The sequence below is a fragment of the Carcharhinus amblyrhynchos genome, chromosome 26, assembly GCF_965287045.1.
Source record: "Carcharhinus amblyrhynchos chromosome 26, sCarAmb.v2.hapA, whole genome shotgun sequence".
NCBI lineage: Eukaryota > Metazoa > Chordata > Chondrichthyes > Carcharhiniformes > Carcharhinidae > Carcharhinus > Carcharhinus amblyrhynchos.
This window is the reverse complement of record NC_137349.1, coordinates 981,809-1,008,266: the sequence shown is the minus strand read 5'-3', so window position 1 is coordinate 1,008,266 and position 26,458 is coordinate 981,809. Positions and strand designations below refer to the sequence as shown.

At 43.6% G+C, this 26,458-nt stretch overlaps 1 protein-coding gene across 1 annotated transcript in view; it reads left to right on the top strand.

Annotated features, from left to right (window-relative positions):
- The window catches only part of hcn2b (hyperpolarization activated cyclic nucleotide-gated potassium channel 2b), a 130,662-nt gene that overhangs the window by 92,871 nt on the left and 11,333 nt on the right, over positions 1 to 26,458 (top strand). The window contains exons 5-7 of the mRNA XM_080213257.1: positions 14,248 to 14,394; positions 16,238 to 16,478; positions 23,743 to 23,907. Of these exons, the coding sequence (XP_080069383.1) occupies positions 14,248 to 14,394; positions 16,238 to 16,478; positions 23,743 to 23,907 (553 nt within the window). The remainder of the gene's footprint in view (positions 1 to 14,247; positions 14,395 to 16,237; positions 16,479 to 23,742; positions 23,908 to 26,458) is intronic.

The following is a 26,458-nucleotide window of genomic DNA, read 5'->3' as shown; positions in this document are numbered from 1 at the left end:
TGTTGTTTCCCCTGACATTGGTATTCTAGCGAGCTGTCCTGATGAGTACATGACAAAAAACTTTGACAAAGTCTCTATTTTTCTGCAATACTCACATTCTTTACTACCAAACAGCTAAGTGTAAAAAACTTTGTTAAACCTGAGATACGTTTACTTCAGACATGATTGTATATCATGGGAAAAGTGACAACATCTGTAGAGGTGTGGTGGTATTGTTGTCAAGAAAATAATATGAGTTAAACATCCTAATCATGTAGAATATTTAAGTAGTCCACAAATCCTACGGTAGCTGTTAGAAATAAAAGTGTGAGTAAATAGATGATACTGGGTAGGTTCTGAGGCAATGAATGTAGCCATTCAACACACTCAGCTGGTGTCCTGTGTGTGGTGTTCAGTACATACAATAAACAGATAATTAATTTTCATGTTTCTCTAAATGTGGAAAATGTCTTCCGTAAGGAATCAAAATCTTCGATTTATCGCTACAGCTTGTGATGATTACGCAGTCGAGGCAGAATTGCAGCGTGGGGGGGTGGGTTATGAGGAATTGGTTTCAGATTGACTTGTGAAGGGATGTACTTGATTAATTTTCATTTTTTCTTAGCGTTTGTAGAAATAACCTGGAGAGAGTGCAGAGGAGATTTACCAGGATGTTGCCTGGTATGGAAGGGCTGTCTTACGAGGAAAGATTGAATGAACTTGGGCTGTTTTCCCTTGAGAGACGTCGGCTGAGGGGGGATCTAATAGAGGTTTATAAGATTATGAAGGGGATAGATAGAGTAAATGGTGGTAAGCTTTTTCCGCTATTAGAAATGGATAGAACGAGGGGTCACGGGCTTAGGGTGAGGGGGGCTAGGTATAAGACAAATATTAGAGGGCAGTTTTTCACGCAAAGGGTAGTGGGGGTGTGGAATGCACTGCCGAGTAAGGTGGTGGAAGCAGGCACGCTAGGGTTGTTTAAGAGTCACTTAGACAGCCACATGAGCGGGCTGCATATAGGGGGATATAGTAGGCCTTACTAAACATTGTAGGCTTGGGAATACGTTTTGCCTCAGGGATGTTAGTCTTTGCCTGTTTAATAATGAATTTTTTTGTCTCCACAGGCATTTAAGTCCAGCAAGGGGCATGCATGCGACAGGTTGTAGTGGGCTGCTCTTGGACGTTGCTTCGGGAGTTGCCTATTGCTTCATGTCGTTAGTGTGCTTAAACTGGACCATCTCGAGGGCAACATGACAGCTCAGAGACTATCTCTGTTACTGTGTGGACACATGGATTTGGGCCTGTGTCTGTGGGAGTTTGCACGTTCTCCCCGTGGTTGCGTGGGTTTCCTCCGGGTGCTCCGGTTTCCTCCCACATCCCAAAGATGCGCTTTTAGGCTGATTGATTGGGTACTAAATTGTCCCTAAATTGGGCCTCCCTGATCAGGCGTAGACTAAAATCATGAATAGGTCACTGAGACAGTGGGACGGCGGCGCGGGCTCGTTGGGCCGAAGGGCCTGTTTCCCGTGCTGTGTTGTTCTTTGTTCTTTGTTCTTTGTTCTAATCTATTCTGTGCACTAATTTGTTTGCTTTTTAATGGAAAAATTCTATAATCCATTCCAAGTGTTTATGGGGAAGGAGAGGGGGGTGGGGGGAACCATCTCGAATAATCGTACAAATTGGTGTCTATTTGAGAGCAAACACACCAGGTTAATGTAAAGAAGATAAATCCCAGCACATTCAAATAAAGGCAGTAAGTTTGTTTAAGATTTAGGAATGGTATACAAGGGGTTAACTTTTATACCATTATGGCCAGTTGCAGAAATGTTGGAAAATAAGAGAATCTTTTGGTTTTAATAATTGTGTTTTGGAGTTTTGACTATTAGGGCCTGATTTTTACCATTTTCATTCTCAGTGCTGAATCTGGTACAAATTAGTCTGGTACAAATGGGAGAGTAATTCATATCACCTTCACTAATGTCAACCAGGGGCTCAAGAAGACAACTCACCAGGACCTTCTCAAGGTTAATTGAGCAGGGATAATAAAGTACTGGCCTGGCCACCAGTGCCCAATAATAAAAATATAGCCATCTTATGCTGAATGTATACAACAGTGTGTTCCATCTCAAACAGCAAAAACGTAGAACTGTGTGTTTATGCTTCTTTAAGTATTTCACAGGAAACAGGTGTCCAGTCTAGTCCATGAGGTGAGAATTAGCCAATCTAGACACAGGCTATATTTATTCATCAACATGTTGTATGCAGTGCGGGGATTAGATCTGTATCGGTATGCAACATGAACCCTGAGTCTTTCTGTTGCCTCTTGGTTTTGCTTGAAACTGACAACAGTTCTCAAAGTCTCAACCAGGCTCGATCTCAGCCAGGCTCCACAACCAAAACAAATTAGTGACTTTGTGCTATTATTTCTACTGAATGCTGGAATTTTGTTTGTTAATTTGTGGGACATGTGTATCACTGGCTGGCCAGTATTTATTGCCCATTGTTCATTGCCCTTGGGGGGCAGTTCAGAGTCGACCATTTTACTGTGGCTCTGGAGTCACTCTTCCTGGTCTTAAATCCACCTCCCCATATCCCATATCCCATATCCCATATCCCCTATCCCATATCCCCATATCCCATATCCCATATCCCATATCCCCTATCCCATATCCCATATCCCATATCCCCATATCCCATATCCCCTATCCCATATCCCATATCCCCTATCCCATATCCCCATATCCCATATCCCCTATCCCATATCCCATATCCCCTATCCCATATCCCCTATCCCATATCCCATATCCCCTATCCCATATCCCATACCCCCATATCCCATATCCCCTATCCCATATCCCCTATCCCCTATCCCATATCCCCTATCCCCTATCCCATATCCCATATCCCTTTAACCTGTTGTTTATCAGAAATATATCCACTTCATTGAAACTATTTAATGATTCAGACTCTAGCACATGTGGGGCAGTGAGTTCCACAAACTCACCACCCTCTGCAAGAAGTAGTTCCTTCTCATCTCAGTGTTAAATCTACCGCCCCTTAACCTACACCTCTGACCTCTTGTTCTGCATTGGCCCACAAGGGGAAACCACTTGATCCATTTGCCAGCCTGTCCCTGCGAAGTTCCCTGGCTGTGGAAAGCTGACAGCTCCCCACTATTTTCCTACAACCCTTTCCCTCCCCCCACCCCCTCACCCGAGCCTGCAGACATGGGCTGAGAAAAGTTCAGCCTCTTAATTCTCTTTCTGTCCCTGCATCTGCTGCCTGACCTGTTGGGTATTTCCAACACTGTCTGTTTCAATTGCAACGGTGGGGATTTTTTTCAAAGCATAAGGAATTTGGATTTTTTTCTTTTAAAAGCTGGTATAAAAGATAGTTAAAAGGTTAATGGTATTTCTTTGATGTTGTTTCCTCATAGACAACAAGCAAAAAGCAATTTATTAGTTTGATTAATGCTAGCTTATTATTTGATAAACACTCACACTCACTTTATTGAAAAAGCTTTGATCTCTAATTGTGGCTGTGAACAGTGAGTGATATAAGACAGAGCTAGGAACAGCAACATGCGCTGAGCCTTTTGATAAAGGATGCTGTACAGACCATAGGAGTTTTAAAGAGAAAACTGAAAAAAACTTGGTCAAATAAGATTATTCAGTGATGTGGGAAACCTATATAACATTCTTTATTTTCTATCATTATAAAAAGTTAAGTTGTACTGCCTGAATTCAGTGAGTTTGATTATTGCAGAATGAATGCGTTCAGGGCTGAACATCGGAACATAGGAACAGAAATCAGCAAATTCAGCCCCTTTCTGCTCTGCCATTCGATCAGATCATAGCTGATCTCTCCCTGGTCTCAAAACCATCTCCCCCACGTTCCCTATCTCCCCATCCCTTTCTTTATTAGAAATTTATCTATTTTCTTCTTGGAAATATTCAATGATTCAGACCCCACCGCGCTATGGGGCTGTGACTTCCACACATTCACCTCCCTCTGCCTCCTTATCTCAACCTATACCCACGACCTCTTGTTCAAGATTGCCCCATAGCAGGAAACATTTATTCTAGTTTTCTTTATCAATCTCTTTTAAAATCTTTTACCCCTCAATGAGATTCCTTCTCATCCTTCTGAACTCCAGTGTAAGTCCAAACTGTTTAATCTCTCCTCATGCGCCCACCTTTTCATCCCTGGAATCAATCTGGTGAACCTCTTCTGAACTGCCCCCAACACCACCACATCCTTCCTCAAATAAGGAGATCAAACCTGGACTCCAGGTGTGGTCTCACCAATACCCTGTACAATTGCAATAACATTTCTCCACTTCTATTCCCCAGTCCCTTTGCAATAAATTCCAGTTGCTTTTTTTATTACATGCTGAACCTGCATCTTGACGTCCTGTGGTTCGTGAACATAGTATTCAGATCTCTCAGTCTAGATGCATTTTGAATCTACTTTTCATTTAAATAATTTACCTTTCTATTTTTTTCTGCCAAAATAAACAGCCTGGCACTTTTCCACATTAAACTCCATCTGCCAAATTTCAGTCCATTCTCCTCGTCTATTTATATCCGTCTGTAAAATCTTTATATCCTCTTCACTGCCTGCCTTCCCATCTATTTTAGTATCATCCACAAATTTTGCTTTGTTACACTCTGTCCCTGATTGCAGGTCATTTATATAGATTGTAAACAGTTGGGGTCTGAGGACTGACCCCCGCGGCACTCCTGCTAGTTACGTTTCACCAGCCAGGAAGGGTCCGTTTATCCTGACCCTCTGCTCTCTGTCCGTCAGCCAATCCTCAATCCAATCCAGTATTCTACCCCCAATTCCCTGCAATCTCACCTTCTGGAACACTCTTTATGTTTGCCTTCTGGAAGTCCCCATGCATCACATCCACAGGTTCCCCTCTATCCAACTTGCTGGTGATGTCCTCAAAGAAGTCAAGCAAGTTTGTCAAACATGACTTACCCTTCATAAACCCGTGCTGACAACAGTGGATCCAGCTTTGTTTTTCCAAATGCTCATTCATCTCCCCCTTAATGATTGATTCCAGCTGCTTCTCAACACGGAGGTCAAACTAACCGGCCTCTCTCCCTTCTTCAATAAAGGTGTTACATTAGTGTGTTTCCAATCCACTGGGAGCTTACCAGATTCCAAAGAATATTGAAATTTCACAATCAATGCATCCACTGTCTCTGTTGCCAACTCCTTTAATATCCTAGGGTGCAGGCCATCAGGTCCCAGAGACTTATCTGCCTTTAATCCCATTAGTTTTTTCAGTATCTTCTCCCTAGTGATGATTAATTTGTGGGGATGGGGAAGCAGTACCATTTGCATTAAAATATAACACAGAGAGAGAGAATCATAGAATCCCTACAGTGCAGAAGGAGGCCATTTGGCCCATCAAGTCTACATTAACTCTCTGACTGAGAATCTTACCCAGACTCTCTCTGCTATCTTATTCCCGTAACCCCACACACTTATCAAGGCTAATCCATCTAACCAATACATCGTTGGATAGTTTTTACCATGGCCAGTCCAATTAACACGCACATCTTCAGACTGTGGGAGGAAACTGAAGCGCCCACAGGAAATCCACACAGACCCAGGAAGAACGTGCAAACTCCACACAGATAATTACCAAAGGCTGGTATTGAATCTGGGTCCCTGGCACTGCAGGGCCAACCACTGTGCCACTGCTGCTGCTGAGGAGGAATAAGCTCATGGCTTAGACTGAGTAACACCATCCTGTATATCTGTAAATTGTTATGTTCGTCCAATAAATCAGTTATTGTTCAGGAATATTGCAACCGTTCCTTAGCCAGTTACAACAAACACACAACACGGTATCATTGGTGGTCTCCTGCAACAATCCATTCTCAGCTGCTGCCATTCTCACTCTTCCTGAAAAAATATCAGCCATTCCGAATCGTGCTGCAAAGCCTGTGGGTGGGGTTTAACGTGCCCGAAATGCTGCGGTTCCGATCGGCACCTCCAACTGCGCACGCACAGAAAAGAGATATTAGAATGCTGCTCCCGGGCTGGATGATCGCTCCCCTTCCCCCTCACAGACATTGCTCTACCCCCACAACATTACTGACCCCCTTATCCCCCCACCTGCTCCACCATCCAGGACAATCACAGGCCTCTCCTCTCTCCCCCTCACTGACCTCAGACAGAGAGGCAGCGGACCCCCCCCAGCCTGATCTGAGGCAGAGTGACAGCGGATCCCCTCCCCACTTACCCTTCACTGATATCTGGCAGCGGACCCCCCCCCCCCGCCTCCCGATCTGAGGCAGAGTGACAGCGGACCCCCCCCCCAGCCCGATCTGAGGCAGAGAGCCACCGCACACTCGGCACTCACCTCCTCAGTCGCTGGAGCGCCCAAACCGGACTTTTGTTGAGCATGTCTGTTTGACGCTGAATCTGATTTGGCGAATGTGATGGTAAAGCAGGAAGTGCCGGTGAGGTTGGGCGTACAGCCCATTAAATCAATTTAAATGTCCATCACTTCCAATTTGGGCGCGGTCCCGAACACGGCCATTTTTGGACCTTTGTCAAGGGGAACGGGTGCAAAGGCAGGTGCAGATCGCACTATTGCCTCATGCCCAACTGTACCAAGTTTTTGCGTCCGAAAATGGGTGCAACTTGATGGTAAAATCAGGCTCATAGAGTCCGTACAGTACAGAAGAGACCATTCAGCTTACACCAACTCCTTGATAGAGTATCTTACCCAGTCCCTCTTTCCTGCTCTATCTCTTTACTCTCCTCATATTTCCCATGGCTAATCCATCTAACCTACACATCTTGGGGCACTGAGGAACAATTTAGCATGGCCAATCCACCTAACCTGTGCACATGTAGACCATAGGCAGAAACTAGAGCACTGGGAGGAAACCCACGCAGACACAGGGAGAATGTACAAACTCCACACAGACAGTCGCCCAAGGCCGGAATTGAACCCAGATCCCTGAAGCTATGAGACAGCAGGGCTTATCACTGTGCCCACCTTGTCAGTCCACCTCTATAAGAATAGACTCTAACCTGAACAAAGCATAAGGCAACACGGTGGCACAATGATAAGACGGCACGGTGGCACAGTGGTTAGCACTGCTGCCTCACAGCACCAGGGACCAGTTCAATTCTGGCTTCAGGACACTGTCTATGTGGAATTTGCACATTCTCCCTGTGTCTGCATGGGTTTCCTCCGGGTGCTCCCGTTTCCTCCCAAGGTCCAAAGATGTGCAGGTTAGGCTGATTGGCCATGCTACATTACCCCTTGGTGTCAGGGGCACTAGCAGGGTAAATATGTAGGGTTAAGGGGATCAGGCCTGGGTGGGATTGCTGTCAGTGCAGGCTCAATGGGCCAAATGGCCTCCTCCTGCACTGTAAGGATTCTCTCTTTGGATTCTCTGCAATAATTGTGACATGTTTTTCATTGCCACACCAGACATCCTGTTACATGTGAGTGAGGCTGTTAATTAGGGAGTGTTGTTGTGCTGGCCCGCACTCACAAGGTATTCAGACACAAGACCATTCATTACAGCCAGCAGATAGAGCAGACATTGGTGTGAGCAGCCAGGTCCCAGGGGTGAAAAGATCAGCATCTAACCAGTTGTACAAGGAGATTATCCACCGGCCTACTGTTGTCATGGCTGCACCATATCTCCAAGGAGCCAGCTGTGTATCCTTCCTATTCTTTTCAAAATCAAACCATGAGGCAAACCCTGTGAGAAGCATCTGTTGATTTGTATTATTTTCTCCTTTGGCACAGGGAATGGAGTTTTGATTGAATGTATCTTTAGAGCCATTAGTGATGCACTGTACTATGGAAAAAATGAGTAATTTGCTAAAGTTCTAGCTGCACTGGTACTTGCTGAAGCACAGATAGGAACACGAGCAACAAAACAATAATTCAGTGACCTCCTTAACACGGCAGAAGATAATTCTTATCTGGGGCAGAATTTTATATCCCTAACTGGCAGGGCTGAAAAATTGCTAGGATGGCCATCCCCACTGGGCTCTCACCCACCTTGACGGTTCTGAAACTTTACTGAGGATCAGGTGAGGCCTAGGCCACAGCCCCACTCCCCCTCCCTTGCCCCAATTGAGACCCTTAATGACCACCTATGGACCAGGTCTCATTCAGCCTCTATTTTCAAGTTGGCAGGAGGAGTTCAGAGGCTGTTGGGAAGCCTTTGAACTCCTGCTCAGCCTCAGATAGGAAGATGGGTGAAGGGTTTGGGGGGAGGGGGAGGGGGCGTGGGGTATGCATCTCCCTATCAATGGCTTCCTATCAACATTGGGTGTCCTTCCAAAAGGACCTGGTCTCTGCAGGTGCTTGCTCTCCACTGCCCTCAATACCGTCTCCACCATCATCCCGACGACACTCCACCACACCCCAACAGATCTCAACTCCCCTCCCCACTCTGAGACACCCAAAACCTACCTGATCCTGGACTTCAGGGAATAGAATCATAGAGTCCCAGAGGTTTACAGCAGGGAAACAGGCCCTTCGGCCCAACTTGTCCATGCCGCCTTTTTTTTTAAACCCCTAAACTAATCCCAATTGCCTGCATTTGGCCCATATCCCTCTATATCCATCTTACCGTGTAACTGTCTAAATGCTTTTTAAAAGACAAAATTGTACCCACCTCTACTACTGCCTCTGGCAGCTTGTTCCAGACACTCACCACCCTCTGTGTGAAAAAATTGCCCCCTCTGGACACTTTTGTATCTCTCCCCTCTCACCTTAAACCTGTGCCCTCTAATTTTAGACTCCCCTAACTTTGGGAAAAGGTATTGACTATCTAGCTGATCTGTGCCCCTCATTATTTTATAGACCTCTATAAGATCACCCCTCAGCCTCCTACACTCCAGAGAAAAAGTCCCAGTCTATCCAGTCTCTCCTTATAACTCAATCCATCAAGTCCCAGTAGCATCCTAGTAAATCGTTTCTGCACTCTTTCTAGTTTAATAATATCCTTTCTATAATAGGATGACCAGAATTGCACACAGTATTCCAAATGTGGCCTTACCAATGTCTTGTACAACTTCAACAAGACATTCTAACTCATATATTCAATGTTCTAACCGATTTTCTTCATCAGTCTGTCCACCTGTGACCCCACTTTCAAGGAGCTATGAACATGTACCCCTAGATCTCTATTCTGTAACTCTCCCCAACGCCCTACCATTAACTGAGTAAGTCCTGCTCTGGTTCAGTCTACCAAAATGCATCACCTCGCATTTATCTAAATTAAACTCCATCTGCCATTCGTCAGCCCACTGGCCCAATTGATCAAGATCCCGTTGCAATTTGAGATAACTTTCTTCACTGTCCACTATGCCACCAATCTTGGTGTCATCTGCAAACTTACTAACCATGCCCCCTATATGCTCATCCAAATCATTAATATAAATGACAAATATCAGTGGACCCAGCACTGATCCCTGAGGCACACCGCTGGTCACAGGCCTCCAGTTTGAAAAACAACTCTTTACCACCACCCCCTGGCTTCTATCAAGAAGCCAATTTTGTATCCATTTAAATACCTCACCCTGAATCCCCTGAGATTTAACCTTGTGCAACAACCTATCATGCAGTACCTTGTCAAAAGCCTTGCTAAAGTCCATGTAGACAACATTAACTGCACTGCCCTCATCTACCTTCTTTGTTACCCCTTCAAAAAACTCAATCAAGTTTGTGAAACATGATTTTCCACTCACAAAGCCATGCTGACTGTCCCTAATCAGTCCTTGTGTCTCTAAATGCCTGTAGATCCTGTCTCTCAAAATACCTTCCAACAATTTACTCACAGATGTGAGGCTCACTGGCCTGTAGTTCCCAGGCTTTTCCCTGCAGCCCTTTTTAAACAAAGGCACAACATTTGCCACTCTCCAATCTTCAGGCACCTCATTCGTGACTATCGATGATTCAAATATCTCTGCTAGGGGACCCGCAATTTCCTCCCTAGCCTCGCACAGTGTCCTGGGATACACTTCATCAGGTCCTGGGATTTATCTACCTCAATGTGCTTTAAGACTTCCAGCACCTCCTTCTCAGTAATATGTACACTCCTCAAGATATCGAACCCCTATAGTGCAAAAGGAGGCCATTTTGTCCATCGAGCCGACACCGATAACAATCCCTCCCAGGCCCTATCCCCATAACTCCCAAATTTACCACTGACATTAAGTGGCAATCTAGCAAGGGCAATCAACCTAACCCACACATCTTTAGAGTGTGGCGTGTTTGGCCATTCATACCTTCTATTTTCTCTATGGGCTACCATGAGCAGCCTTTCCCCTTGTTTTTGTGGCAATGATTCATCTTTCATTCCCTCACCCTGCAGTATAATTATCTTCCACTTTCTGTGCCTTTTAGCTTTGACAAAGAATCATCTGGACTTGAAACATCAGCTCTTTTCTCTCCTCACAGATGCTGCCAGACCTGCTGAGATTTTCCAGCATTTTCTCTTTTGGTCTCAACTCGGTGCTGTAATGCTAACCTGAAACCTGTGTTCGAGTCCTGGAGTGGGACTTGAACACAAGACTTGCCAGCTCATTTCTATTCACAGTTATGGATGACAATTTCTGAAATAAATATTTCCTTCACAAAGAACTCTCCTTCTCTTACAATTAACAACAGGCTAACAAAATCATAGGTTTGGAAAGCTGACTGTTCCTATGATTAAATGGCAACTATTAATTATAGAGAGAGAAAAACTTTGCTCTTTTTCTTATAATTGGAATTTCAACTTCATTGCAATGTTGAATGTGAAAGAATGGAGATAATCTCTAATTTATAGGTTTATGCTGTAATGAGTACTATAATGTCATATATTGAATATATAAACTCAAAATCCACTTAGTTTCTATATGCAAATTCAGATGTTTATGTTGGTCGGTAATTAAGTCCCAGTTGAAGTAAAGGGATTTTGGATGGTTGTATATGTCACACAGTAGATATGTTTGTCAATGTTTATCACATGTAACTCCCACCATTGCTCGAACATTCTGCCTCACAAATCAGATCAATAACAAGTGTTAAACAATTGTTTAAGTTATGTTTGTGTATTATAATTTGCACATTTTGTGAAATGCTTGAATATTAAAGGGGATAAAACATTCAGGTTGCCTGCTGGTAGGGTTATGTGGGAAACTGATAGAACTGGGAGGCTTAGGCAATAATGATAGAATCCCTACAGTGTAAAAGGAGGCCATTCAGCCCATTGAATCACCACCTACTCGCACCCAGGCTTGCCCCGTAACCCCATATATTCACTGGACTAACTTATATATCTTGGGACAATAAGGGGCAATTTTGCATGGCCAATCCGCCTAACCTGCACATCTTTTGGACTGTGAGAGGAAACTGACGCGGGCACGAGGAGAACGTGCAAACTCCACACAGACAGTGACCCAAGCTGGGAATTGAACCTGATCAACTGGGACAGCAGTGCTAACCACTGTGCCACTGGGCCATCCTGGTAAAGGTTGGGAAATTTGTTTGCAATTGGATGGGTGGGATTTTCCACGCAACCTGCCACATGTTTTGCGGAGATGGGCCATTGACGCCGATGGGATTTTCTAGTCTTGCCGTTGGCAGTGGGGTTTAGTGTTGAACACACATCTCTCCGCCAGGAACCATGTGGTGAGGGGACGCCATCAGCATGAACAGCCGGACAATTCATCGGTCACTAAGATGGATTCTTCTCATTCCCTCATATTTTGGACAGCAATTGAAAGACAAATCCACTCTGATTAACAGTGGGATATCGATGAGTAGGGATAAACATGAGGGGTTATATTTTTAACATACTATGATAATAACAGATGGTTAAGATTGAATAATACAAATCTTAGTGTTCAGCTCAATTGCTGGATTCTGTAATTATTAGCTGGCTAATCATAATTGCAGCTAAATGGGGAGCAACAATTGCATTGCACAGTAATTAAAACACACAGACAGACTGTTTGGTCCAATGATGCTGTTTATTTCCTCAGGAGAAATAGTCCAAACTCCGAGAGAATTTTCCTGTCCCACCCACCTCAGGAATTGTAGTGGGCACAGGGCAGATCATGTAAAAGTCCATTGATCTCTGGTGGGATTTTCCAGTCTTGGGGTGAGTGCCTCTGGAAAATCCCACCCCGAGTGTCCATTCTGTTCCATATTCCACTTCCTTCGATTATTTATATGACATGTTCTTAAAATATTAACATGATCCCTGCCTCAGTCATTCAAAACCCTCTATGTAAAGAAGGTTTGTCCTGCTGTGTCTGAAATCTCTTACATTTAATCTGTGTCCCCTGGTTCTAAACCAGAAGTTTCCAAACTTTACTCATTTAAAACCTATAAGTTGTCCACATGGACCTACCAGCAGACAGCTTTAATATTTTATCCCCTTTATTGCCCAAGTATTGCACAAAATGTGCAAATTACAATATAAAAATACAACTTAAACTGTTCCTTAACACTTGCTGTTGATCTAACTTGTGCAGTGAAATGTTTGCACGTAGGCCAATAATGGTTGGAGTGACGTAATAAATTTAACCAAGTCTATCACGCAAACCAGCCTCTCACCATTGACTCTGTTGATGCTTTCCGCTGCCTTGGGAAAGCAGCCAGCATAATCAAGAACCCCACACACTCTAGACATATCCTCTTCCACCTTCTTCCGTCAGGAAAAAGATACAAAAATCTGAGGTCAAATACCAACTGAATCAAGAATAGCTTCTTTCCTGCTGCTGTTAGACCTTTGAATGGGATTACCATATATGAAGCTGATCTTTCTCTGCAACCTAGCTATGACTGTATCTCTATATTCTGCACCGTCTCCTTTCTTCTTCCCTTATGTACTCCATAAGTGGTATGTTTTTGTCTGCATAGCATGCAAAATAATACTTTTCACTGTATACCAATACATGTGACAATAATAAATCAAATCAATTCAATTATTGTCAAACATAGCTGCAGTGTCATATATACAACCAAACAAAAATCATCCAGACTTAATTCTGAGCTCTTCATGGTTGCTGGATAACTAATATCAAGCTGTGGTGTATGGTGTGGGAGGAAGGGGTTCTGAGCATCATTGTGTCTGTGTTCTCACCTTAAAGTACATTATTGATTTTATATAATAAATACAGAAAGTTTTCAAATGCCTGAGTAACTTATTTTAAAAATGCAATAAATAATTACTGATGAAAGAAAATAATTAATAAATAAAATCAACATTAGATAATTTCTCATGTATACCCCCCAAGGATGTCTTGCATTTAGCCCCAGCGATATCAATGTTCCAAGTTCTTACCAATATTTAATTCCTGGTGCGGAATACAAAATTTCAGTAAACAGCTTCTTCATTTTACAGGAACTGATTTTTATGGTTATTCAGATGTTCATTCAGTCCATTTGCAGAACGCCAGCACATTTTGCTTGTGCACATTATGAATAAAGCTTTGAGCCAATTAACGGGAGGGGGGCTGCCTGCCTTTTCCATTAGGGACCCTGATTGGAAAATACTTCACTATTAATGCATACCCAGTGGGTGAGATCCTTCACTGGGTTATGGACTGGGCAAATTACTTTCATTTTGCCCATTATTTTTTGAGATTGTCCTGCTGGTAATAATCTGCCACCTTTTGAAAAATACTCCAGCAGAGGTAGGAAATACTAGTGTGCAAATTTAACTGGAATTATGCTGTGACAAATTACAGGGGCCTTAATGCTACAAAGCCTTAAGGTCTTAATGTTGTGCAATACATATTAGAAATGTAATAATGGACTAAATGTGATGCCTGTGGTCCAGGGATAATTTCCAACATAAAGTATGTAATACTGCGATTATTGACAGGACCATGGAAAATGAACTCCAGGTACCAAATACTTAACACATTATAGGTGAATTATGATGAATTATTCTAAGTGCTTAAATATGGATGTGTTCTCTACCTTCGATTCTATCTGCAATAACCCATTATATGCATTAGAGTGCTGTGGGTTGGCATTGATATTGAATTGTGATCTTGATTTATATTCTCCAAGGTATTAGCAAGTGAGTTGTTTATTACACATTTGCTGACTGTGGATCATTTCTTTCATAAGGTCACATTTGTTCCTGATTTGATACTGACCTGTCCCCAGTAAGATGTTTCATGCTCAGTAACTTTACATTTCCAATTAGCACTATTTTCTACTTGACTGAAACTATGCTGTATCCAATGACAGGCTTTCTTTCTGTACAGTACAAGCAAGTGGAGCAGTACATGTCTTTTCACAAACTACCGGCTGATTTCCGGCAAAAGATTCACGACTATTACGAACATCGTTACCAGGGGAAAATGTTTGATGAGGACAATATACTGGGAGAGCTAAATGAACCGCTTAGAGAAGTAAGTTTATAAGCCCCTGTAAGTCGGATATTTTAATTTAGGGCCAGTTTGTTACTAACCTATTAGGATTGCTCAGTTGAGTCTTGTGTAAGTCACTTTTCGGATCAATCTGCAAATAATTTGAGAAAGAAACTTGCCTGATCAGGACCGGATGCTAGCACGAGACAATGCTACCAATCATTTCAAATGCTGACAGTAAGGAGTATTTTAAGGTAACAGTTGTGACAAGTTAACAAGACATGCACAAAATTCCTGGTGTCCCTGTTCTCTGTAACCTCCCACAACGTGTTCCTATTTTTATCAATCATGGAACCACATAATACTGAGTCACTCATCAGATTCACATTAGGACCCTTTGATTCCCAATCCAACATTGCCAACTGTGCTAGATTAAGATAATAAGACACAATTATGACAGAATAAAGTAACACTTATTTTTTAAAAAAGTATTAACAACAAACAAGAAATTAAAGTTTGTAATCTCTTGAAGCTACAAAATGGTGGAAATGCAGATGGGTGATCAACATCGGAACCTAATTTTTTCTCTACCTATTTATTGATTTGCTGTGCATATCCTCAATGTTCTCTGTTTAACTAAAATTATTCATGTTTCAGTATTAGAGCAAAATTCCACAGAAAATCAGATACATTTGACTATAAAACTATAAGGTATAGGAGCAGAATGAGGCCACTCAGCCCATTGAGTCTGCTCCGCCATTCAATCATGGTTGATATTTTTATCATCCCCATTCTCCTGCCTTTTCCCCATAGCCCCTGATCCTTTTATTAATCAAGAACTTATCTATCTCTGTCATAAAGATATTCAATGTCCTGGCCTCCACTGCCTTCTGTGGCAAAGAGTTCCACAGCTTCACCACTTTCTAGTGAACTCTCTGGTTGAATAATGGATGAATTAATTTAAAATAACATATTTGGAAAATTAACCTCAAGAATTCACATGATCTGTCACCTCAGTAGACCTTACAATGTGGATTTAATTGCAATGGAGAGAAAAGAAGATAGTGTGGCTATGCTATTTGCTTGACGATATATACTATTATTGTAATTCATTACTCTACTTGAGCTCAGTGTGAAAATGTTCAGGCAAGTTTTTAAACTCCAAAATCCTTAAGCAATATGAACCAAATATTTGGTTTATGGGTGGTGAAATGCATTTTGATTCCAAGCCACCATGCATGACTGGTGTTACACGACCAAGTTTCTACATGGCAAGTTCCTGATTGCTGTTTGACTACCAAAGTGGAGCCTAAAGCATGGACCTTGATTCCTGGTGCCCTAAGAAATGCAGAACCTTCCTCCCAAGAGTCCCCATGGGAGACCCAACCAATGTTAATGGAAATCAACTCCGCTACACGCACGACTTGCATAACAGCCAAACTCAGAGAAAAGCAGGGTTGTATATTCAGTGTGACTCAATGAAAATAGTGCTATGTACTCAAGACACACAAAAAACAGCTTCCATTGCCTGGTCTAGGTTATATATGTGATGGATATAAATAAAATGGAATAGACAGCTGAACAAAATAGTTGGGTTGTAATGCTTGTGTGTAAACCTTTAGCTGCTAATCTGTTCACTGCTATAGACCGTCTCCAAGACAACACACAGGCTAATCAAGATGGCTGCCGGGAGTGTAGGCAGGTGCTTCCTGAGGGAACAGCAGCTCAATTAAATAGAACACCAAACATGGGGGAGAACTTTTACTAGTGGGATGATTCTCTATGTATTCATGTTATTCCTGTGGCACATCAAGCTTTTCACCTTTGCCACTCTTCTTACTCTGGGGTCAATAAGACTCACACTGCACTCTATCTTTTAATCCAGGAAATAGTGAATTTCAACTGCCGGAAGCTGGTAGCCTCGATGCCACTTTTTGCCAATGCTGACCCAATCTTTGTGACAGCCATGCTGACCAAACTGAAGTTTGAAGTGTTCCAGCCTGGAGATTACATAATCCGTGAGGGGACAATAGGAAAGAAGATGTACTTTATCCAGCATGGGGTGGTTAGCGTCCACACAAAGGGCAACAAGGAAATGAAACTGTCGGATGGCTCGTACTTTGGAGGTTTGTGTCTAAATTTAATGCATGCTCATTTAGGGCAGTCAGATGGACTGTTATTGGTGTGATAATGTGATGTTGCTGCTCTGGTCACATTAGACTAAAAGGTAAAGGAGCAGATTTGGACCATTCGGCCCATTAAGCCTACTCCACTATTCATTCGTGTCTGATAAGTTTCTCAACCCCATTTTCCTGCCTTTTCCTTGTAACCTTTGATTTCCTTACCAATCAAGAACCAATCTGTCTCTGACTTAAATACACTCAACACCTGGTCTCCATGGCCATTTGTGGCAATAAATTCCATAGATTCACCACCCTCTGGCTGAAGAAATTCCTCCTCCTCAAGGTACAGATTTGATGGGCGAAATGGCTTATTTCTGTACTGGAGGGATTCTATGATTAATAAGGAAAAATTGTACAGAGGCTGACAATCTCCCAGCTGCCCCAGTCCCTACATGTCTTCAGAATGTCCTCCGCCCAAGATGGGATTCCACCCACTGGGGTGATGATCCACTCTCAGTCCCAACTGGTCCCTCAAGCAAGGTGATCCTCTTCTGCTGTGTTGCCCTCAAAGGGACAACCACTACAGTCACCACGGCGCTCTTCTGACTGCAGATACTTTCAGCAGATTCTGCCTAAAGTGCATCGAAAAGAATTGTTTCATCGACTTTGTCAACCTGAGGGTGACAGAAATGTTGCTTAAAATAAAACTAATCTGTGAGTGCAAAACAGGTCGAAAAGCTCTGAAAAGTAATTTAACATGACACATCAGCACTCTGCACGTCAGAGTGAAAATCATTTGTGAAAAGCATTGACTTTGGTTAGTGGAGGTGTTAGACACGAGTGTGTGTATTTCTGAGGATTACAAAACTTGCTTGGAAACATGCAGATTTTATCTGACTTTTGTTTGGTGTCAGAGACTTTGATTTATTCCAAGTGAGTGTCTCACAAGCCAGCCCTGACAAATAAATAAATCATATAACTGGTACAGCGATGTGCGGACAGCATGAAACAATGCAAATTACTGCTACATCACCATGCCTTCCCCCATATTCAAGATAAAGCACAAGATAAAGAGAAATGGAAATAAGCTTGTGTGGAGTATAAATGAGGACATGGGCCCAATGGGTGGACTAGCTGTTTGACTGTTCTCAATATTTTGTAAAAATTAGATAAATTATTATTAGCTTGAATGCTGTAATGAATTGTGTTCTTTAAATGAATGAACTGGTGGCATACTTTGTACGAATACTATTAACTATTCCTGGCAGGAAGACTATGAATTTTTACTGATTTAAATGCCAGTTTAAGCCAGCCAGTCTTGTACTTTATGGTTTCCCCTTATCTCAACATGACACTGGCTATAGTATAACTGCAACTGGAACAGAGCCAATCTTTCCAACTTCAAAATCAAAATTTGTACAAGAAAGCCCTGGCAGCTCATTTGACCCATTTTTGGAAATGATTCCGCGAGTGTGTGGGAACCTCTGCGCAGGATATTTTCACACTGGCAAAGTTGTGTTCTCCCTTGAGCAGAGACACAGGTTAACGGGGCAGTGTAACCTGGTGCTGTCCACTTTCACTGCCCTAGATTAGGGATTGACACCTATTGTGAAGCTGACAATACATCGCAGCCGTACTTGTGACCTAGTTCCATTTTCCTTAAGTTTTCCAACGTGCTGCCAGAAAACAAAGAATCACATCCTCAAATTCAAAATTTGGAATTAGACCATGACACATTTGGGGCCCGATTCTCCCTTCGCGACCCACAACATTCCTGGCAGGTCCGGTCGGGAGAATCGCATCATCGGCCTTTTTCCGGGATTTGTGATGCGCCGGGAACACACTGCATCTCCCAGAACTGGAGAACAGTGGGAGATTCAATCAGGCCCGGCAAGTTCCCGGTAATCACATGAGAAACGTATTAAATATAAATTCAAATCACTTATCTGTCTTCCTGCCGGTTTCCAGCGTGGTCTGGATTCCCACTGTTCTCCGGTTCTGGGAGATGCAGTGTGTTCCCGGCGCATCACAAATCCCGGAAAAAGGCCGATGATGCGATTCTCCCGACCGGACCTGCCAGGAATGTTGTGGGTTGCGAAGGGAGGATCGGGCCCCAAATGTGTCATGGTCTAATTCCAAATTTTGAATTTGAGGATGTGATTCTTTGTTTTCTGGCAGCACGTTGGAAAACTTAAGGAAAATGGAACTAGGTCACGAGTACGGCTGCGATGTATTGTCAGCTTCACAATAGGTGTCAATCCCTAATCTAGGGCAGTGAAAGTGGACAGCACCAGGTTACACTGCCCCGTTAACCTGTGTCTCTGCTCAAGGGAGAACACAACTTTGCCAGTGTGAAAATATCCTGCGCAGAGGTTCCCACACACTCGCGGAATCATTTCCAAAAATGGGTCAAATGAGCTGCCAGGGCTTTCTTGTACAAATTTTGATTTTGAAGTTGGAAAGATTGGCTCTGTTCCAGTTGCAGTTATACTATAGCCAGTGTCATGTTGAGATAAGGGGAAACCATAAAGTACAAGACTGGCTGGCTTAAACTGGCATTTAAATCAGTAAAAATTCATAGTCTTCCTGCCAGGAATAGTTAATAGTATTCGTACAAAGTATGCCACCAGTTCATTCATTTAAAGAACACAATTCATTACAGCATTCAAGCTAATAATAATTTATCTATTTTTTACAAAGTATTTACAACAGTCAAACAGCTAGTCCACCCATTGGGCCCATGTCCTCATTTATACTCCACACAAGCTTATTCCCATTTCTCTTTATCTGTTCTTATTAATATATCTTTCCACGTCTATTTCCTTCATAGAAGCATAGAAACATTGAAAAACTACAGCACAATACAGGCCCTTCAGCCCACAAAATTGTGCTGAACATGTCCCTACCTTAGAGATTACTAGGCTTACCTATAACCCTCTATTTTACTAAGTTCCGTGTACTTATCTAAAAGTCTCTTAAAAGATCCTATCGAATCCGCCTCCACCACCGTTGCCGGCTGCCCATTCCACGCACCCACCACTCTCTGAGTGAAAAACTTACCCCTGACATCTCCTCTGTACCTACTCCCCAGCACCTTAAACCTGTGTCCTCTTGTGGCAGCCATTTCAGCCCTGGGAAAAAGCCTCTGAGAATCCACTCGATCAATACAGGACTGGGTACTTCAGGTGCCAGGATTCAGATGCTTCAGGAAGGACAGGGAGGGTGGCAGAAGAGGTGGTGAAGTGGCACTGTTGATCAGGAACAGTGTCATGGCTGCAGAGAAAGAGGATGCCGTGGAGGGACTATCTACAGAGTCTCTGTGGGAGGAAGTTAGGAACAGCAAAGGGTCGAAAACTTTGCTGGGTGTATTCTATAGGTCACCCAATAGTGACAGGGAAGTTGAGGTGCAGATAGGGAAACAGATTCTAGAGAGATGTATTAATAACAGAGTTGTCGTGATGGGAGACTTCAATTTCTCAAACATCGAGTGGAATATCCCTAGGGTAAGGGGTTTGGATGGGGAGGAGTTTGTTAGGTGTGTTCAGGAAGGTTTCCTGACACAGTACGTGGATAAGCCTATGAGGGGAGAGGCTGTACTTGACCTGGTACTGGTGAATGAACCAGGGCAGGTGATGGATCTCTCGGTAGGAGAGCATCTTGGGAATGGTGATCATAATTCTATCTCCTTCACAATTGCATTGGAACGAGATAGGATCAGGCAGGCTAGGAAGGTGTTTGTCTGGAGTAAGGGGAAATACGAAGAAGTCAGGAGGTTACTTGGACAAATAAACTGGAAGGAGGCGTTCTTAGGGAAAAGTACCGAAGGAAGGTGGCGGATATTCAAGGAATGTTTGTCTGGAGCTCTGCATGACAACGTTCCGATGAGACAAGGGGGTTTTGGTAGGTTGAGGGAACCGTGGTGCACGAAGGCTGTGGTGAACCTAGTCAGGAGGAAAAGGAAGGTGTACAAAAGGTTCAGGGAACTAGGAGATGTTAAGGATCTTGAGGAGTATAAGGACTGTAGAAGGGAGCTTAAAAGGGAAATTAGGAGAGCCAGAAGGGGTCATGAGAAGACCTTGGCGGGTAAAATTAAGGAGAATCCCAAGGCCTTCTATAAATATGTGAAAAGTAAAAGGATAAGAAGAGAAGGGATAGGACCTATAAAAGGTGAAGGGGGAAAGGTCTGTGTGGAACCAGAAGAAATGGCAGAGGTGCTTAATGAGTACTTTGCCTCAGTATTCACAGTGGAAACTGATCTGGGAGATTTTGCTACGGATTTGCAGCAGATGGAAAAGATTGAGTTTGTGGATATTAAGGAGGAGGATGTGTTAGAACTTTTGAATTCTATCAAGATAGATAAGTCACCGGGACCAGATGAGATGTACCCCAGGATACTGTGGGAGGCGAGGGAAGTGATTGCAGAGCCCCTGGCGATGATCTTTGCGTCGTCAATGGAGACGGGAGCGGTTCCGGAAGATCGGAGGATTGCGGATGTAGTTCCTATTTTCAAGAAAGGGAACAGAGATAGCCTGGGAAATTACCGACTGGTGAGTCTGACCTCAGTGGTCGGTAAACTGATGGAGAGGCTTCTGAGGGACAAGATTTACGAGCATTTGGAGAGGTTTGACATGATCAGAAATAGTCAGCATGGATTTGTCAAGGGCAGGTCGTGCCTTACGAGCCTAGTTGAGTTCTTCGAAAATGTGACTGAACACATTGACGAAGGAAGTGCAGTGGACGTGGTGTACATGGACTTCAGCAAGGCGTTTGATAAGGTCCCCCATGCAAGACTTCTTGAGAAGGTGAGAGGGCATGGGATCCAAGGGCCTTTGGCCTTGTGGATCCAGAACTGGCTTGCCTGCAGAAGGCAGAGAGTGGTTGTGGATGGGTCTTTTTCGGCATGGAGGTCAGTCACCAGTGGAGTGCCCCAGGGATCTGTTCTAGGACCCTTGCTGTTTGTCATTTTCATAAATGACCTGGATGAGGAAGTGGAGGGATGGGTTAGTAAGTTTGCTGGTGACATGAAGGTCGGTGGTGTTGTGGATGGTCTGGAAGGATGTCAAAAGTTGCAGCAGGACATAAATAGGATGCAGGACTGGGCGGAGAAGTGGCAGATGAACTTCAACGCGGATAAATGTGTAGTCGTCCATTTTGGCAGAACCAACGGGATGAACGAGTACACTATCAAGGGCAGGAGTCTTAGTAGTGTTGAAGAGCAGAAGGATCTTGGGGTCCGGGTCCACAGGACTCTTAAATCGGCTTCGCAGGTGGAGGATGTGGTCAAGAAGGCGTATGGTGTACTGGCCTTCATTAATCGAGGGATTGAGTTTAGGAATCGGGAGGTAATGCTGCAACTTTATAAGACCCTTGTCAGGCCTCATTTGGAGTGCTGTGCGCAGTTCTGGTCGCCTCACTATAGGAAGGACGTAGAAGCTATTGAAAGGGTACAGAGGAGATTTACAAGGATGTTGCCTGGACTGGGAGGCTGCCTTATGAAGTTAGGTTGAGGGAGCTGGGACTCTTTTCCCTGGAGAGACGAAGGTTGAGAGGCGACCTGATAGAGGTTTATAAAATGTTGAGAGGAATAGATAGGGTGGATTCTCAGAGGCTATTTCCCCGGGTTGAAATGGTCGCTACGAGAGGACACAGATTTAAGGTGCAGGGAGGCAAGTACAGAAGTGATGTTAGGGGTAAGTTTTTCACTCAGAGGGTGGTGAGTGAATGGAATCGGCTGCCGTCAGTGGTGGTGGAGGCGAACTCGCTGGGGTCTTTTAAAAGACTTCTGGATGAGTATATGGGGTTTTATGGGATTGGAGGTTATAGATAGGTCTATAAATTGGTAGGTGTTGATGTGATCGGCGCAACTCGTGGGCCGAAGGGCCTGTTTGTGCTGTAGTGTTCTATGTTCTAATACCTCTCAACATCTTATACACCTCTATCAGGTCACCCCTCATCCTTCGTCTCTCCAGGGAGAAAAGACCGAGCTCCCTCAACCTATCCTCATAAGGCATGCCACCCAATCCAGGCAACATCCTTGTAAATCTCCTCTGCACCCTTTCAATAGCTTTCACATCCTTCCTGTAATGAGACAACCAGAACTGCGCACAGTACTCCAGGTAGGGTCTGACCAGGGTCTTATAAAGCTGCAGCATTATCTCCCAACTCCTAAACTCAATCCCTCGATTGATGAAGGCTAGTACACCATACGCCCTCTTAACCACAGCTTCAACCTGCGCAGCTGCTTTGAGCATCCTATGAATTCGAACCCCTTCTGATCTTCCACACTGCCAAGAGTCCTACCATTAATATCATAATCTGCCATCCTATTTGACCTGCCAAAATGAACCACTTCACACTTACCTGGGTTGAACTCCATTTGCCACTTCTCTGCCCAGTCCTGCATCCTATCAATGTCTCGCTGCGTCTACTGACATCCCTCCACACTATCCACAACACTTCTAACCTTTCTGTCATCAGCAAATGTACCAACCCATCCCTCCACTTCCTCATCCAGGTCATTTATAAAAATTACAAAGAGCAAGGGTCCCAGACGGATCCCTGAGGCACTCCACTGGTGACCAACCTCCATGCAGAATATGACCCATCTACAACCACTCTTTGCCTTCCGTGGACAAGCCAGTTCTGGATCCACAAGGCAATGTCCCCTTGGATCCTATGCCCCCTCACTTTCTCAATAAGCCTTGCATGGGGCACCTTATCAAATATGTTGCTGAAGTCCATATAAACCACATCTACCACTCTTCCTTCATCAATGTCTTTGGGTCACAGTAACTTAATTGCAGTGTTACTTGTGACTAATAAATAAACTTTACCTTTAACTTTAATTACTTCTGGAAGGCTGCTTCTATAATGATATGATATAATATAATGATATGATATGATAATTGGGGGGCCCAAAATTGTATCTGTTTGGTCTCAACCTGCATGTAAACCAGAATATCATGTTGGCACACAGATGCAGAGAATCCTTCCCTTTATCAGAATCGGACAGATTTTAAATACAGATCCACCATGATCAAATTGAATGATGAAACAAGCTCGGGGGGAGGGCTGAATGGCCTGTTCCTGTTCCTTTGTTCTCAATATTGCGTTGCCAACAGTAATCGATGGCCATTCAAAGTGAACAGTGCAATCACAAACAGATTTAGCTGTTCCATCTACTCCAACATAGGGTTGGGCAATGAAGGGGTTCTGGTGGATATGCAAGCTACTATTCTGCTCAACTTACAACTGTTGTCATTTGCAGAAATCTGTTTGTTGACAAGAGGCAGGCGAACTGCCAGTGTGCGTGCTGATACCTACTGCCGTCTGTACTCTCTCTCTGTGGATCATTTTAATGAAGTGTTGGAAGAATACCCCATGATGCGAAGGGCTTTTGAGACTGTGGCCATCGACAGGCTAGATAGGATAGGTATGGCATGATAACCTTACATCACTATTAATTGTCTCCTCTCTTGCAAATATAATTCTCCCTGAAGCTAGAGAATATATTTCCATATTGTGAAAGAATGGTAATCACTTGGTGCAGTCGGATATCTGTTCTTAACTCTGTCCTTCAAGATTCCATGTATCCTAGCAACAGACAGTCTTGTAATGGATAAATTACAATTCTCTATGAGGAAATAATCCTCTTACCACGCCATCATTTTACAATAAAATATAGAATTTATATACATTATTAAGTATTGCATAACATTGCATATTATTCTGCATGACAGCACCATGTAATTACTTTGGTACTGAATACTATACCATTTTCGTATTGTGAACTGCCGATAGATAAATTGAAAGCGCAAGTATTAGTTTAACTATTTAATAGAAATAGGAAGGGAATGTATAGTCAGTGATTAGCAAATGATATTTTGCATAAATTTAGATTGTTTTTAGCCCATCTCATTGCTAATTGAACTTGTTTGCATTTGTTTCTGATGATAACGAATGAATCAATAACTAGGCAAGATTATTTATTTACAATGCAGGGTGATTTTATTTTGCATAGATTGCATTCATTTAAATAGTTTGCTCACTTAAATCCACTTGCAAACAAAAGATCATTAACAAGCATTCTTAAATACAATATTATTGCTGTCTTATACTTAGAAAAATGTCAGTATCGTAGAGGATGGAATCATGCTGTGTTATATTTACTTTAATGAGGTGGTGTTGGCATGGTTAAGTGAGAGAACTGCAGCCCATCTCCAAGATTTGGGCATATCTAGGTTAAAGATTACAGAGGACAGACTGCATTGTAAAAGTAATAGCTGAGATGTGAACCTGACATTCTGACTACCTGTTGAGGTGCTGTTGTTTCAAGAGAGCAGTGAATTTTTCCAATGTCCTGTCCTCTCCCTCCCTCACTGTCCCTTACAAAAATAGACAATTAACATTTGTGGGACAAGCTATGCAGAAGTTGGGCAAGATTCTTCAGCCTCCCAGCCACGTGTTTCCTGCTGGTGGGAGGTGGCACATTGTTTGCTAGCAGCTCTGGTCCCACCACCGTCAATGGGAATTCCCATCAACCTCACCCCATGCCAGCGGGGAACCCATGGGTGGGAGTACACTGCCGGTGGGAATCCTGCCAGCAAGAACTTCCAGTGAATTCCAACCGTTGACTCCACATCACAAAAATGGCTGTACATCAATTATCCACGCGCTTCCAAAGTGCTTTGGGGTATGGTGAGGACTTGAAAGACTCTGCTTTGGTGCTTCTGGTGAGATCCCTCAGGAAGAAGTCTCACAACACCAGGTTAAAGTCCAACAGGTTGATTTGGTAGCAAACGCCACCAGCTTTCAGGGCTTTGCCCCTTCGTCAGGTGAGTGGAGAGTTCTGATCACAAACAGAGCATATAAAGGCACACACAGTTTACAGAATATTGATTAGAATGCGAGTCTTTACAACTAATCAAATCTTGAAGGTGCAGACAATGTGAATGGAAAGAGAATTAAGCACAGGTTAAAGAGATGTGTATTGTATCCAGACAGGACAGATAGTGAGATGTTGCAAGCCCAGGCAAGTCATGGGGGTTACAAATATGTGACATGAACCCAAGATCCTGGTTGAGACCGTCCTCATGTGCAGAACTTGGCTATCAGTTTCTGCTCAGCAACTCTGCGCTGTCGTGTGTCGTGAAGGCCACTTTGGAGAACGTTTTCCTGAAGATCAGAGGCTGAATGCCCATGACTGCTGAAGTGTTTGCCAACAGGAAGAGAACAGTCTTGCCTGGTGATTGTCGAGCGATGTTCATTCATCCGTTGTTGTGACATCTGCATGGTCTCCCCGATGTACCATGCTTCGGAACATCTTTTCCTGCAGAGTATCAGGTAGACAACTTTGGCTGAGTTGCAAGATACTGTGCACCTGGTGGATGGTGTTCTCACGTGAGATGATGGCATCCATGTCAGTGATCCGACATGTCTTGCAGAGGTTGCTGGGGCAGGGTTGTGTGGTGTTGTGGTCACTGTTCTCCTAAAGGCTGGGTAGTTTGCTGCGAACAATGGTCTGTTTGAGGTTGTGCAGTTGTTTGAAGGCAAGAAGTGGGAGTGTGGGGATGGGCCTGGCGAGATGTTCATCTTCATCGTTGACATGTTGAAGACTCCAGAGAAGGTGTTGTAGCTTCTCCTCTCTGGGGAAGTTCTGGACGATGAAGGGTACTCTGTTCACCGTGTTCTGGGGAGGTTGGTGCGGTTTTTCGCTGGGGCGTGTTGGAGCTGTCGATCGATGAGTCGAGCACCATATCCTGTTCTTATGAGGGCGTCTTTCAGCGTCTGGAGGTGTCTGTCATGATCCTCCTCATCTGATCAGATCCTGTGTATACGGAGGGCTTGTCCGTAGGGGATGGCTTCTTTAACGGGTTTAGGGTGGAAGCTGGAGAAGTGGAGCATTGTGAGATTGTCTGTGGGCCTGCGGTATAGTGAGGTGCTGAGGTGACCATCCTTGATGGAGATGCATGTGTCCAAGAGTG